Raw genomic sequence first — 15,552 nt, forward strand, 5'->3', positions numbered from 1 at the left:
GAGGCAGCCAGTCAGTTGTTGCAAAATCCATTTATTTTATTGGGAAGATGATAATATCTTATGTTCACAAAGTTCACAAACAATTTTGTATGTAAAATGTATAACCCATATTTTGGTTTCATTTATAACAATGTTAAATGTATTTCTTAAAGCTAACATTTAATGAGTAATTTTAATAGAGACTGACTTTTCTACTGAAAATGTTAAAAAGGAAAATAATACATTTATTAAATAAGTCACTTAACTTTTCTATATGGAATTATAAATAGAATGTTTGTTTTGTTAAAGCGTCAAAGTTCAGGCAAAGAGCAATACATTTTAAAATTGTATTAAAACTTATGTTTCCATAAGAGTGCTCCTTCCTGGCTGGAAGACCTTTGAGTTCACCTGAAGTCTGGCAGCCATGGTACCTTGCTCAGAAGGCACAAGTACTTCCAAGAGGCCCAGATTTTCAATCTACTTCTCTCAGTTTCCCTCTATCACTTTCAGATAACTCTTGAGATTCAGGCTGCTATTACCTAAGTAAACTACCCATTAATTGGGTCTATATTTCTGAGAGAGAGAAAGGTCTTTAACTTATGGTCAAAGTCAATGGCTCTGAACTGAGGTTCCTTGTATTTTCTGGTCATCTTGGCACCCAGGTATGTTATGAGTTCACAACTCTCCATAAACTGCTCCATCTTCTTCTTATACTTTTTTCTTGTATATGCAGAACCTTTGGGATTAAATGCTGTAGAAAATTTCACAGAACTATGAATAATTTCTGCTAGTTAGTGAGTCATTAAATGAAAGAGAAAGAGACCTGGATGTGTGATTGAGCTAGTTACATAGTTATGGTCGAGAAGATATCCAAATCTCAAATAAAATCTGGAGATTATTCTGTTTTAGGTCATAATTGCCTCTATTCACCCTTCTTTATGGCATGGATTATCGACAGCTGACTGTATTATTCATAGTCCTTACTTTGAAAACAGAATTTTAACTTTGACATTTTATTTAAAATATTTGCCCTGTATTGTATTTGCTACTAACACTCTCTCTCTCTCTCTCTCACCAAGCAGGCAACACAGTTTAACAATCCTATTCATCACTTCTACTACCATTAATGTTAAATTTGTTCTGAGTAGTAAATCATTAAAAACGACATACCTTTGAGATGAAGTGCTATATATAGCAGTGCAGATCTCCTTATACTTAAAAAGGGGAACTTGGGCTTTAAGCATCCCACTGCATTCATTGCTTTAATTAGAGAAGTTGCAATACCCTGCAGGGAGGGAACAATTCAAATTTTGTGTATACTTGAGTTTGGTTTCTTTTCTTAGTGCCAACAGATAAAGAGGCAAATATTATTTCTTTGCCTCAAATAGCCCCCTGGAGTGGGGATGAGGCTTATAAATATGGTTAGATGACCAGTAAGCCAACAGGAAAGAAATACAAAATATATTTGATTAGGAAAAATGAAAATTACAAACTGACTTAGTGTCAGCTGAGTGATGGATAGGAGTATGGGCTTCATTACACAAGTCTCTCTATTTTTATATGTTTGACATTTTTTATAACAAAAAGTTAAGAGAAGAAAGAAGGGGACCCTAGGCTTTGCGATATCTTGGCCCGTATCTGCTTTCATTCTCAGAAATGGCCAGACTGCCTCCCACTCTGAGGACCCTTGGCCACCTGACAAGGAATTCCAGAGACCACAGTAGTCAGTGCTGGCAAGATTCCAGAGCCCAGAAGAAGGTAAGAGGCCCTCCTGATAAAAATTGGCCTTCATGAGAATACTCCCCTATGGGTAGGCCTCATCTGGCATTTTGATGTTAAACCAGACTGAAGGCTAACCTTATAGGCAAGTTGAAAAAATCAGAGTGGTTAAGAATTGCTGACAAAGGTTTGAAATTGTGCCCTAAGCATTTATTTTGTAGACTTTTTTTTTTAAAAAAAAGCTTTAAAAATAGTAAAAATAAAATAAAATAGTAAAGATAGCGGTTGGCTGCTGCTAAGTTTTGCTATTCTTAAAAAGTTATACTTGGATAAATAAAGTATAACTTAAATAGAATAAATAAATAACAGTAAATAAAAATGACTTTATCTGGATGTGGAGCAAAATATGGGCTTTTTGGTTTGGTTGTGTCACTGTAACTCCACTCTTTCGAGTAGTCAGTGAATGACCCTCTCACGGACTGAATCTGCACATTTCAAATTATGAAAAGTTTCACAGACATTGAAATTCAAAAGTGAGAACCAAACTACATATCTAATTCAAATGGAAACAATTTTGTGATGCTCTACTTTCTCTTCACTTTGGTGCAGATATTTGGGAATTAGCTATGGAAGCAGGGGATTTTCACACATTTTATTTTAACCACTACATATGAACAAAATAGGCTGAGAGAATTTGCAGCTTAAAATCAGAAAACTCTGCCTTGAATTTTATCGTTCCCAAAATAAAAATTAGTGTTAAAAAGAAGAAGTCACTGTATTCTTCTAACATACATAACACAAAATTAAGTAAAAGAACCTGTTCCAGATATCCAGGCAAAGGAAGACTAGTAAGAAGTATCGGTTCCCTTAATGGGGGAAGCTTGTGTGGAAGCTTCTGTTCCCAGTATTTCAGTGGCGACCTAAGAACACAAAGTTCATTAGATGGATGCTCACAGTTGTACTCAGCGTGTATATATAGGAATAGACAAGAGATTATTAGAAGATAAAGTTCACTACTTGTTTTTCTGCACTGGAGAAAATGATACAAGTGGGAAGGCTGGGGCTCCTGGAAGTACACAGCCACTCATGTCAACTGGGTACCCAGCCCTACTCACCTCGTCTCAGTTTTCTCGTTTTTCACAGCAATTATATAAAACTCTCTTTATTTTCCTTAAACTTCTGACTCTCCCAAATGCCCCCTCACCCCCAGGCAGATGCCATGCTGTACTCAGAGAAGCCATCGGGATGGGACTTCCTCAGCCCATCACAAGCAGAGCTACCCACTTGTTCTCTTCCCATGTGGAGGTGCCTCCCATCTGAGACCAGGCCCCTTGGTCCCACCGCTCCCTCTCTCCAGGCATCTTACTACAGCAACTGCTTGCTCCCTGCCCTGGCATCTTTGCCACTTCCTTCTTTATTGGGTCCTTCCTGTGCATATGCATTTAAACATCTTCATAATTCCCCATTAAAAAAAAAAAGAAAAACCATTTTTACTCCTTAAATCCTATATGCCTTCCAGAAACGAACATCTCTTCTCTTTTTATAATTAAACTTCTTCAAACAGTGGCTTCACTAGAGATTGCAAGCTACCACACAAATTTTATCTGCAGATGGGATTTGATCCACATGTATTTTATTTTTAAATTTGAATCAGATGTGGATGTTTAGGAATGTGAACAATTTAAACAGCAATAATAGTTTCCAGCTTCTTCCAGCAGTAGATGGGCAGCTCTGGTCCCTTCAGCCGGCCATGTGCAGTCCAGTTTGCACCAGGCCCCCTGACTCCTGTGTCTTCACACCCAGCCTGCTTGCCTCGGGTCCCTCGCCTCCTGGCTGCTGTAGGCACTGTGTTTGTTTGTGCCTCTGGACTACAGGCAAGAGCTCAGTTTCCTCAGCTCTGCTCCTTGGAGCTCTGTAGTCACGTCCTCTCACATCACTTGACAAAACCATTCTTGGCAAGATTACTAATGACCTGTTACACCCTAAATCTCAAACGCTTTTCAGCCCTTGTCTTGCTTGACCTCTGAGAAGCATTTAAACCTGTTGCCATGCCATCCCTCCCCTCTGCCTCCCTCAACCCTCCTCATCCTGGCCCTCCTTTCATGTCTCTGTGGTTCTTCTTTCTCAGTTTCCCTTGTAAGCTCTTCTGACATTCATGCGTTGGTGTTTCTCAGGGTGTGGTCCCAAGACCGCTGCCTTCCCCACATAACTATGGATGAGCTCAAACATGCCATCATATTTCAGACAAGATCACTCTGGCAGCCTCATCACTGGTAGTCCAATCCATGGTCTACACTTTAGTAGTGGTCTGACTCTAACCCATGGTCTACACTTTAGTAGTGGTCTGACCCCAGAGCAAATCTGATTCCAACACCAACCTCACTTACAATCAGTCAGTGTGCTCAGATTGCCCTCAGGATCACTATGAGGACACAAACTGTGTGCACAGTATGAGTCCATGAAACCGCAAACGCTTCATGGTGGTCTTACTTGACCTTCCACACTCTGGCCCTGCCCTCCACCTCCAGCCTCGCCTTCACTCCATCCCCTCTCCACATCATATCCAGCTATGCTGAAGTTCTTAACAGTTCAGGAATACCCTAGGCCAGATTTGTTGTAGGTCCCTCTGCTTGGAACATGTCCCTCTTTCCCTTCATCTAGCCAATTCCCACTCCTTATCCTGACCTTACACCCACACACAATTCAGTTAGACCTTTGGGCTACACTTTCTCAGAAGTCCAGGCATTTCCCCACCCTAAAGTCCATCACATTCTGTTGTTATCAAGCACTCAAAGTCCATCTTACCCTGGACAGCTTTGGGATGGCAGGGACCAGTACTTGTTCTCACACACACACACACACACACACACACACACTCACACTCCTTTCCCCTGTTCCCAGCATGTTGCATGCAACACAGATTTTCAGTAAATATTTGTGATTTAATGGTCTCACCTCAAAAATTTCTGGAGTTTTTCTTTGTTCTCACAAATATATATACGATTACGATATTCTAAAGCATAGTTAATGCTACCAGGTACTAGAGCTTCATATCTGGAAGACCAAAGAAACAAAACAAAACCTCTATTGTATAATTAATATGCAGTCTTCTGTAAATAAAAAGTCAAAAGTTTTTTATTTTTCTACCTATGTAGCTCAAGGAAGAAATAGAATATTTTTCCAATTAAACAATAGCAACCTTTTGACCAATATGTTAAGATTATTACATGAACCACTTCTTTGGCGTAGCAATATCATTCTATACTTCCACGAAGGCCAGGACTTGCCTTTGGTTTCCATCCTGATAGGTCACTGGACAGTAGCCCTGGAGCTCCGCACACTTAGGGAATCGACTCTTCAGCTCTGACAGCGTCAGTCTTTTGGGGATCATGTCAGCAGATGGGAGTGGATGAGGTGCTAAGGGAGGCACGTACAATTCTGGGTTCTCCAAGAATTTCTATTAAAAAAGAATTCCAGTAGCAACATGATTTAAACCAGAAATGCTATGCCAATCAGAAGGCCACCGAGGCTCTCCTGCACCCTCCCCATTTTCAGTAGCAGAGTTCTGCTGCTCCTCAAACTGTAATAACCTCTCCTCTGAACAGAAGTTCCTTACAGGAATACTCCCAAGTGATCACATCCAAGATTTATCCTCATCTCAGTCACTCATTCATTCATTCCTACAAAAAACACTTGTTGCGCTCCTACTACACTACAGTCACTGGAAAGAGCAGGCCCTTGCCAGCCCGTATTCCTGTCCTGCTGTGTAATTAACCGGTTGGGTGCCTTTGGCAGATGAGTTAACTTCTCCAGCTTCAGGTATTGCTCTGTAAAATGGAAGGGGTGGACCAGATACATGGCCTTTAATGTCACTTCCAGTTTTAAAAATTCTATGATTACCATTTAAGTAAGCAGGAAGAAATCAATATCTCATAATAAAGGGACCAACAATTCTAATTCTCCAAGGAAATAAAATGTTCAGAGGCATCTGATTTTTTTTTGTTTTGTTTTCAACTACCAATCTTAAAATCATCAAATTGTGGACATTATGAGACAAAATCTATATTCTGTTCCATTAAGCAGAAATATAAGGTATATAAAGAGTTCTAGCGATAGAAAAAAAATTAAGCTCAGGAGACATATGTCAGCTCTTGCTTCATTTCTACTGACTCTGATTCCCTTCAGCACCCCTGGGTGCTGAACCCCCTGGATCCTCAGTGGGCTGAGCCCTTGATGTTCAGCATCTCTTCCATTTATGGGACTCACTGTTGGCTCTCCTTAGCCGTTAGGCTGGCCCAGGCCAACAGCCCATCATTGACCCTGGACTCCTGCAATGTTTCAAATTATGTCCTGGGATGCAGTTTTGGAACTCACCGCTGAGTTGCTTCACTTGTCCCAGAGTCACAGGTTCCAGTAATGGGGCTCCTGGTCCCAAGTTTCTGGGTGCCTATCCCTTCCTATTGATTAATTCCAAGATAAGACATTTTCTTTCTTTAGTACATATTTGGAGTTAGGAACAAACTTACATTCAGTTTTTCCTGAGAACTCATTTTATAGTAGTGCCCCCTGAACTCTGCTGCAAATTCCAAGGAGTCAGTTGCAGAGCAATCAAATAATTCCTGGGATTCTGCCAGGCTGACAGGGCAGAACTGTCCAAATTCTCCCAGGCGAGAAAGCAGCTCTTGAGGTGTGATACATAACTTGTCAATGCAGGCAGCTTTTCCTATTATTAACATATTAACTATTGTCATGTATATATTTTTCATAGAGAACACAATGATTTTAGAAATTAAAATAATTTTAATTACACAGCACTATACATACACATTATAAAATTCCAAACAATAGAGTAAAAAGTAAAAGTTACTATTCACATCTCCATTGTTTCAATCCAATACTTTACTTGAGAGGTAATCATCACCGTTGGATTTGTATCTTTTTCAGTCTTTTTTCTATACCTTCACATATATACTTTTTTGCATATAGTATGCTTGTGTCACTATACTAGAAACATTATTCTGCAACTGCTTTTATCAGTCAGTTATGGTCTTTGACCTCTTTTCATATAAGCTTATATAATTTACCTAATTTTTTTTTTTTGAGATAGAGTCTCGTTCTGTCACCCAGGCTGGAGTGCAGTGGCATAGCTCGATCTCAGTTCACTGCAACCTCCACCTCCCAGGTTCAAGTGATTCTTGTGCCTCAGCCTCCCAAGTAGCTAGGATTACAGATGTGTACCATCATGGCTGGCTAATTTTCTGTACTTTTAGTAGAGACGGGGTTTTGCCATGCTGGCCAGGTTGGTCTCGAATTCCTGGCCTCAGGTGATCCACCCACCTCGGCCTCCCAAAGTGTTGGGATTACAGGCATGAGCCACCGTGCCTGGCCAATTTACCTAATTCTTTTTAATCAATGCATAGTATTCCACTGTATAAACATACATGTAGTTTACTCAACCATTTATCTATTGGTGAATGTTTTGGCCGTTTTAGTTCTTAGCTACTATAGACTATATATATGATACACACACACACACGCACAGTTTATACATGTGTATACCAGCACATTTATAAACCTGCTACGTTTAAAAAAACCTATGGGCTAGAGTTCAGGAAGTGCAAATAGTTTGTTGACATGATGTTACTCACACAAAGTTCTCCCTGTGCCCAGATCCCACCTAAGAGAAGGAAAACAAACATTTATCCAAAAGTGATTGGCTTTATTCTAAAGAGGAGATTTTAAAAAGAAAGTACCCAAGTTCCTTTAATGAACAAGATTAAGAGTTTTCTCTCTGTGCTTACCCAGAACAAAAATGTAAGTATACACGTAAAAAAGAGAGTTTTCTCTCCAATACTCCACTGGAATGGGGACTTCAAAGCAATATAAGATGTTATAGAAAATAAAATTACTTTTTAAATACATTTTAGTTATAATGAGTTATAACTCATTATATAGTTGTATATATTGATACGTATATATATGTATATTGATACATATGTATATACATATGTGTATAAATAAATATATATTATTTAGTTATAATGACTTATTATAGCCAGTACATTTTGTTAGTTGTCCTTTTACCAAGGCAAAGTTTTACCTTTTTAAAAGATTATGCCTAGGAACATACTAAATTAACCATAAAATTAGGAAGCATAAATCATAGTTTGTTTTTTGTTTGCTAGGATAGAAATGATCTCATCTGAAATGTACTATTACAGAACTGTAATCCCTTATCTAAGACCCTTGGGGCCAGATATGTTGGATAATTCAGAATATTTTAGATTTTGGAAATACATCACACTCAGCCAGGTGTGGTGGCTCACGCCTGTAATCGCAGCACTTTGGGAGGCTGAGGTGGGTAGATCGCTTGAGCCCAGGAGTTTAAGACCAGCTTGGGCAACACGGCGAGACCCTGTCTCTACAAAAAATACAAAAATTAGCCCACTGTGGTGGCACATGCCTGTAGTCTCAGCTACTTGAGAGGCTGAAGTGGGAGGATCACTTGAGCTCGGGAGGTGGAGGCTGCAGTAAGCCACTGCACTCCAGCCTGGGCAACAGAGTGAGACTGTCTCAAACAAACAAACAAACAAACAAACAAAATGAAAGAAAAGAAATACATCACACCTTCACAGAGTCTGGAGAAGCACCCTGTAATCAATAAGATGAAATTTCTGCAACCAAATAGGATGACCCTTCCCCACTTACTGGGTTTCATAAAAAGACTATAAATAGCCATATGTCAGCTCATGTCAAGTTTTGCCCTCAAATGATTTATAACTAAACTTGGTATTTTTAGAAGTTTTTGGATTTCGTAATCACAGGCCAGAGGTGTCATGTCACGTGATTGCCTCACTGATCTGCCTGCCTGTACTGGGGAGGAGGGTGTGGGGGCCCAGAAGATGATGTCTCCTGATACCAACTACCATTTCCACTCTTCAAAAGGCCACATGTAATCCTGAAAAGGAGATGGTTGGGAAACCGTGCCCAAAGAGGTTTCCATTATGCAATCTCTCCACAATCCTGCTTTTAAACAGGGAATAGGGGAGGGGGAAAGGAACATACACAACATGAAGGGATCTTTATTAACTGGCATTCTTTAAGCAATCACAGCCCTCCTTCAATAAGGCAGGCTTTTAAAACCATTGCTTATTGGCTCTCATCCTCCATTCATCTCTTGAAGGCAAAGAATCCATCAGTGTGGCATCAGCACTATTCCCAACAAGGTCTTTAGGACATAAACTGATAAAGTGACAGTATTTTCCAAATTGTAACATCTAAGACTCATCAGAGTCAACATAGGTCAATTAGAATCCCCAACTCAACTTCTGAGTCCCAGAAGAAAGGATACCAGCCATGAATGAATCCTGATTGTATCCTTAGGTTCTGGTCTTCTCTGAAGAGCTGAGAGCCAGCTGGGTGGGATCTCCTGAATGTCTTTGTGCCTGTTTCACAGAGTTAACAGAGGGCTTTCTAGGAGAGCATTATTGGCCTTAAAACAAATGACTTTGAACCTTACCATATCTTACCACATAAAATTATTGTCACTTAACATTCCCAATTTCCCGATTAATCTGAACATAAATCTGATTGTGAATTCCTTCACCATATCATATATCATGTGTATTACTGGAAGCCACAGGGTGGGCTGATCTGATGTGACTCCAGTGGTATTCTTGATCCCTGCCTTGTGGTGTTCATGCCTTTGTGTAATCTCCTCCCCCATGTGTGGGCTGGACTGAGTAACTTGCTTCTAATAAACAGAATATGGCAAAAGTGAGGGGATGTCACTTCCAAGATTAGTTTACCATTATGGCCTGAATTATGTTTCCCAAAAAGATATATTGAAGTACCCCCAGTACCCATGAATATGACCTTATTTGGAAATCGGGTCAGAGAAATACACACAGACAGATACAGAAGGGAGAATGACATGTGAAGACACAAAGACACACACATGGAGAACGCCATGTGATGACAGAGGCAGAGACTGGAGTGATGCATCCACAAGCTCAGGAATGCTGAGGATTTCTGGCAACACTGGGAAAACAGAAAGGCATGGAATAGATCCTCCCCTAGAAACTTCGGGCAGAGGATGGCCCTGTCAACACCTTGATTTTGGACTTCTAGCCACCAAAACTGTGAGACAATACATTTTTGTTGTTTAAGCCACCCAGTTTGTGGCAGTTTGTTTCAGCAGCCCTAAGTAAAACAATTACAAAAGATGGACACTCTTTCTTGCCCTTTCAGGTTGTACACTTGATAAAGGAAGCTGCCATGTTGGAGAGGTTCACATGGCAAGGAACTGAGGGTGGCCTCTGGCCAATAGCAACCAGCAAGGAACTGAGGTCCTCAGTCCAGTAACACTTAAGGAACGGAATCTTACCGACATCACACAAGTGAGCATGGCAGTGGGCTCTTTCCCAGTTGAGCCTTCAGAAAAGACCATAGTCTTGGCTGACACCTTCACTGTAGCCTTGTAAGAGAGTACCCAGTTAAACTGTGTCCAGATTTCTGACCCACAGGAACTGTATGTGTGTGTGTGTGTGTGTGTGTGTGTGTGTGTGTGTGTTATTTTCAGTTGCTAAGTTTTGGACTAATTTGTTATGAAACAATAGATAACAAATACACTATTCTATCTGTTGCTTATGACACAGATGAAAAGGCTAAGAAGTTCCAATATTGATTTTCTACAAAGAATATTACACTACTATGACACTATAGTGGTACTATAATATGTAGTACTATAGTACAATAATATATAGTATTAAGGTATATGGTATTATAATACAAAATATTATTATATACTACGTGGTGCTATAGTATTCTAATACTATCTATTTCTAGGTTGCTCTTTAGCTCAGATGTACTGAACCTCACCAATCCTGACAGGTTTAATGACAGGGTAATTTAGAATAATGCAACTTCAAGTCTCAAAAGACACCCAAATGTCTCTTTTTCTAATTATTGGGATATTCTTGATGACATCTGGCAATGTCTGTGTACCCTCTTCTGGAATGTGGCAGGAGGAATCTCTTTACTCCTCTAAGCCCCAGCCTTGCACCATCTCACTGATCAGGGTAAACCTTGGCCTCCTGGTAGGAGACCATCATTTGAACAATATACAAAGGAAACAGAGCATGAAAAAAATCAAAACTAAATTCAAACAATCAGGTACAGGCTAGATTATCAGGCAGATGCTGAAGCAGAAGAGAACAGGACAGACTTCACTGAGATGAAACTATGTGTGGCAGAGGCAGGCACTGGAATCATGTAGTGGATCCTCAGTTCCCTCTCCAGGGCTGACACACCCACCGTGCAGCTGCTGGGCACCTGGCGCTGATTGCTCACAGCCGGACTGGAAATTGCCCTTCTGTCACAGCCTACACAAGTTATACTCCCTCCCAGGGTGGCCTGCGGTCAATGGCAGGCTGATGCGAGGGTGGAGAGGATACAAAGCCTGGACCCTCCCCCCACTTTGGGATATTTTGAAGGTCCCTCCCAGCACCAGTGTTTCCCCAGGATCTACTGAGGGCTTCTGTTCCCACCACACTGCAGGTTAGTTTCTCCTTCTGCCCAATTTGACCATCCTGACTTGTCCACAGGTGTATCTCCTGATTAGAGTTGCTGGATAAAATAAAGGACACTGCTGGTTGCAGTGGCTCATGCCTATAAACTCAGTACTTCGGGAGGCTGAGGTGAGAGGATCGCTTGAAGCCAGGAGTTTGAGACCAGCCTGGGAAACAAAGTAAGATTGCCACCTCCAATCTCTATAAAAACATTTTAAAAATTAGCTGGGCATGGTGGCATGCACCTGTAGTCCTAGCTACTGGAGAGGCTGAGGCAGGAGGATCCTTTGAGACTAGGAGTTCAAAGCTGCAGTGAGCTATGATTGTACCACTGCACCCCAGCCTGGAGAACAGAGCAAGCCCCTGTCTCAAAAAATAAAATTAAAGAATGCCTGGTTAAGTTTGAATTTCAGATAAGCAATGAATATTAATAGTTTTTAGTATAAGTATACCCTATGCAATTATTTGGGATATACTTATACTAAAGAATTATTGTTTATCTGAAATTGAAATTTAACTGGGTGTCAGTCAGGCATGATGGCTCACACCTGCAATCCTAGCACTTTGGGAGGCAGAAGAGGGTGGATCACCCGAGGTCGGGAGTTTGAGACCAGCCTGGTCAACGTGGTGAAACCCTGTCTGTACTAAAATACAAAAAATTAGCCGGGCATGGTGGCACACACCTGTAGTCCTAGCTACTCGGGAGGCTGAGGCACAAGAATCGCTTGAACCCGGGAAGGGGAGGTTGCAGTGAGCAGAGATCACACCACTGCACTCCAGCCTGGGCGACAGAGTGAGACTCTTTCAAGAAAAAAGAACTAGGTGTCCTGTATTTTTAGTTGCTAAATCTGGCAACTCTACTCCTGAAAGTACTTTCTGATAAAACTTCTGCACATGACTTTTCATCTTGAGTCTGTTTCTAGGGAACCCAGTCTAAGACAGGGAGGGTGAAATAGAGTAACAGAAAGATGAATGAGGCACAGCTTTCGCTTTCAAAGTCTGCTGTGGAGTGTTTCCCAGTGCTATCCCACTCAGAACTTATTGAGATATTTCTAAAAACTCAATTCTCCCTTCCCTTGCACTTTTATCTTCATGCCTTATGATCTTTAGGTGAAAACAGATTCCCAATTTGTAAACAAACAGGAACCAGAGATACTGGTTATGCCCACATGATGAAGCAAATCAAGATACAGTGATGCAGTTATTATTGGAATCCTCATTGCATTCTTCTTTGTACAGGACTCTCTTAGTCACATTGCTCCCATAAACCTCATCATAACTTCTCTGTAGTTTCTGAAGTTAAACAAAATCATTAAACAGATGTCTGTGAGAACCCTACAGATCATATCTTTGTAGTCATCACTCTTTTTAGAGATATCAGATGTAGATAACTTTCCTTGTATTTTGTGTATTTTCAGAGAACAATCAATAAACTATTTAACAAGAATATATAATCAAACGTGCTTCTGTGAATTCCTAATATAGATTAAAAGACATTTTAATGAGCAAGCTTAATTTTTTTATGGACTCAACATTTACATCATACTATAATGGGTGTAAATAGTAAAAATAATTTTAATTCTAGATTCTTAAATAAAATTTTGCCAGGTGTCACTCTGCAATCATGTACCCGTATAACTACTCCACACATTCTGAAAAATAGCTTCTTACTATTCCAAACACTATATACCCTTTTAGTGAGAGATTATGCATTATTTTTATGTCCTAGATTCACATAGACATTCAATAAATGATAGCTTGGGTAGTGGCAGTCATTTATTAGAACAAACATGCCCACATGTCGTAGTCTATTTTCGCTGCTATAACCAAATGCTACAGACTGGGTAATTAATAAACAACGGAGATTTATTGCTCACAGTTTCGGAGACTGGGAAGTCCAGAATCAAGGTACCAACAAATCTGGTATCTGGCGAGGCATTGTTCCTCATAGATGGTGCTCTCTTGCTGTATTCTCATGTGGTAGAAGGGACAAGCAGGCTCCCTCAAGCTTCTTCTATAAGGGCACTAATCCCATTCATGAGGGCATGAATCTAACCACTTCATGATCTAACCACTTCCTAAAGGCCCCACCTCTTAATCTAACCACTTCCTAAAGGCCCCACCTCTTAATACTATTATACTGGGGATTCGGTTTCAGCATATGAATTTTGGGTGATACAAATTTCAGACCATAGCATCACAATAATTGGATAATACTATATATATATATATACTACGTATATATGGGTAGTGTTGGATAATACTACGTATATATGGGTAGTGTTGGATAATACTACGTATATGTGGGTAGTGTTGGATAATACTACGTATATGTGGGTAGTGTTGGATAATACTACGTATATGTGGGTAGTGTTGGATAATACTAGATATATGTGAGTAGTGTTGGATAATACTACGTATATGTGGGTAGTGTTGGATAATACTACGTATATGTGGGTAGTGTTGGATAATACTACGTATATGTGGGTAGTGTTGGATAATACTACGTATATGTGGGTAGTGTTGGATAATACTACGTATATGTGGGTAGTATTGGATAATACTATATATATGAAATACTTATTAAGTCATGCCTGACTCATATTCAAATGGAATGAATTACAGTAACACGAGTCAGGCATGTTTACACTTTAAATTAATATTTTATTCTACCTTAAAAAGTGCTATCTTACCTGCTTTTATTCTTTCCAGGTATGTCTGCATGTATTTATTCACCATTTGAACATTCTTAATGACTTCATTCCATACCCACCATTTGCTGTGAAATCCATCAATCACATACCAGTTCTGATGCTGTTCTTGATAATATTGCCTAATCTCACCAATATTTTTGTGATACTTTACATTATTGACAGCTATAATTTGTGCACTATTGTGCAATGGATAAGGCAATCTAATAGAGACACAGAGAAAGAATGGAAAAAGCTGTTAAAAACATATCTTTTCCCCCTGTATTATTACAGTTGATTCCTTTTTTGTTGTCTTCATCATGCACGTTACCTTTGTTCATTTTCTTTTTCTAGGAGCAATCTTTTGAAAATCTCCGTGGAAGCCACACTCAATTCAAAGATGACCATGGGAATGATTGACCTAGCTTCCAAGAGATTCATTTGATGTTTAGTTACAGGATATCCATCGATGACAACACTAACAAGGAAAAACATGAAAATAAAAATTCCACATTTCTTTTTCTCTCGTACTTCCTTTCTGTCTTCCAGAACCAGTATGTCTCTTTAGGAGTAGCTCATGATTTTCCTTATGTAACTCAATTTATTTTCTTCACACTTTGCCCTCTTCATCTCTGCATCTTTAATCTCAGTCAGGCCAAGAGCCATGAAGTGGGCAGGACACATCCAAACCACAGTTCAGAAGGTGGGCGTAGGAGAGAGCTCTGAATTTCTACACTCAGCATGCTGGAGATAGATTTTGGCAGAATTTGAGAGATAACTCCCACAGTACCTTGAACATTGTGTTCAATTGGTACTGTTAATCTAAACATGAAAGAGTATAGCTTTAGAGGCAGAGAACTTTAGATTTAAAACCTGGTTTGAACTTTCTGAGAGGAAATGATATTTAACTCTTAGAGTTGTTTTAAAGATTGGAGATCAGGTATGTAAAGCAACTAGAGTAGGACCTGGTACATATTAGATGCTGAAGAAGTAGTATTTTAGTAAGAGACTAAGTCAATATGGAAAAAAAAAATGTGTGCTTTCAGCTTGCTTTTTGTAGTAAATGCTCTGTGAGGAGGCTGGGAGTGCAGCTGGGGGAGAGTTGGTGAGAGTGGCCCTATAATATTTGAGTGGGAATCATTCCATCAGGACCCATGATGCATGCCTCTGAGCAGAAATGACAAGGAAAATTTAAACTAGTTCAATAGATTGAGATATATTGAGATAATGAGATTGTCACTATCAAACTGAGAGGAGGAAAAAAAAAGGCTGGTTATAGCTTCTAGGAGGAGTGGCCCCCAAGCTCAGGAAACTCCCTGTGAGGTGGGAGCAAGCTGGGCATGCTAGCTGGTGGTCATGAGGAAGTTTGGTTTGACCTAAGCCACAGGACTCCCTGCCTCAGTGCTTTCCAGCTGTTAAAGCAAACTAAATACGGCCATACGTCTATATTTGAGTTCTTGTGGATGAACTGTAACCTAGCTTAATAGTCAGACAAGATTGAAAACCTAATTTAGGAGTATGTGCCTGTAACAATAACTGAGTCCTGGCCAATCCCAGCGGCCATACTTCAACCACTCACAGACTGCTAAGTGTTT

General features: G+C 40.0%; 1 protein-coding gene across 1 annotated transcript in view; it reads right to left on the minus strand.

Annotated features, from left to right (window-relative positions):
* Nucleotides 1-254: 254 nt before the first annotated feature.
* AK9 (adenylate kinase 9) overlaps nucleotides 255-15,552 on the minus strand; it is a 216,128-nt gene continuing 200,830 nt past the window's right edge. Inside the window, exons 34-41 of the mRNA XM_003255556.3 lie at nucleotides 14,289-14,435; nucleotides 13,961-14,181; nucleotides 6,225-6,421; nucleotides 4,986-5,155; nucleotides 4,654-4,752; nucleotides 2,516-2,618; nucleotides 1,150-1,264; nucleotides 255-730 (exon numbers count right to left, since the gene is read on the minus strand). Of these exons, the coding sequence (XP_003255604.1) occupies nucleotides 528-730; nucleotides 1,150-1,264; nucleotides 2,516-2,618; nucleotides 4,654-4,752; nucleotides 4,986-5,155; nucleotides 6,225-6,421; nucleotides 13,961-14,181; nucleotides 14,289-14,435 (1,255 nt within the window). The 3' untranslated portion in view covers nucleotides 255-527. The remainder of the gene's footprint in view (nucleotides 731-1,149; nucleotides 1,265-2,515; nucleotides 2,619-4,653; nucleotides 4,753-4,985; nucleotides 5,156-6,224; nucleotides 6,422-13,960; nucleotides 14,182-14,288; nucleotides 14,436-15,552) is intronic.

This window comes from Nomascus leucogenys, chromosome 3 (genome assembly GCF_006542625.1).
Source record: "Nomascus leucogenys isolate Asia chromosome 3, Asia_NLE_v1, whole genome shotgun sequence".
Classification (NCBI taxonomy): domain Eukaryota; kingdom Metazoa; phylum Chordata; class Mammalia; order Primates; family Hylobatidae; genus Nomascus; species Nomascus leucogenys.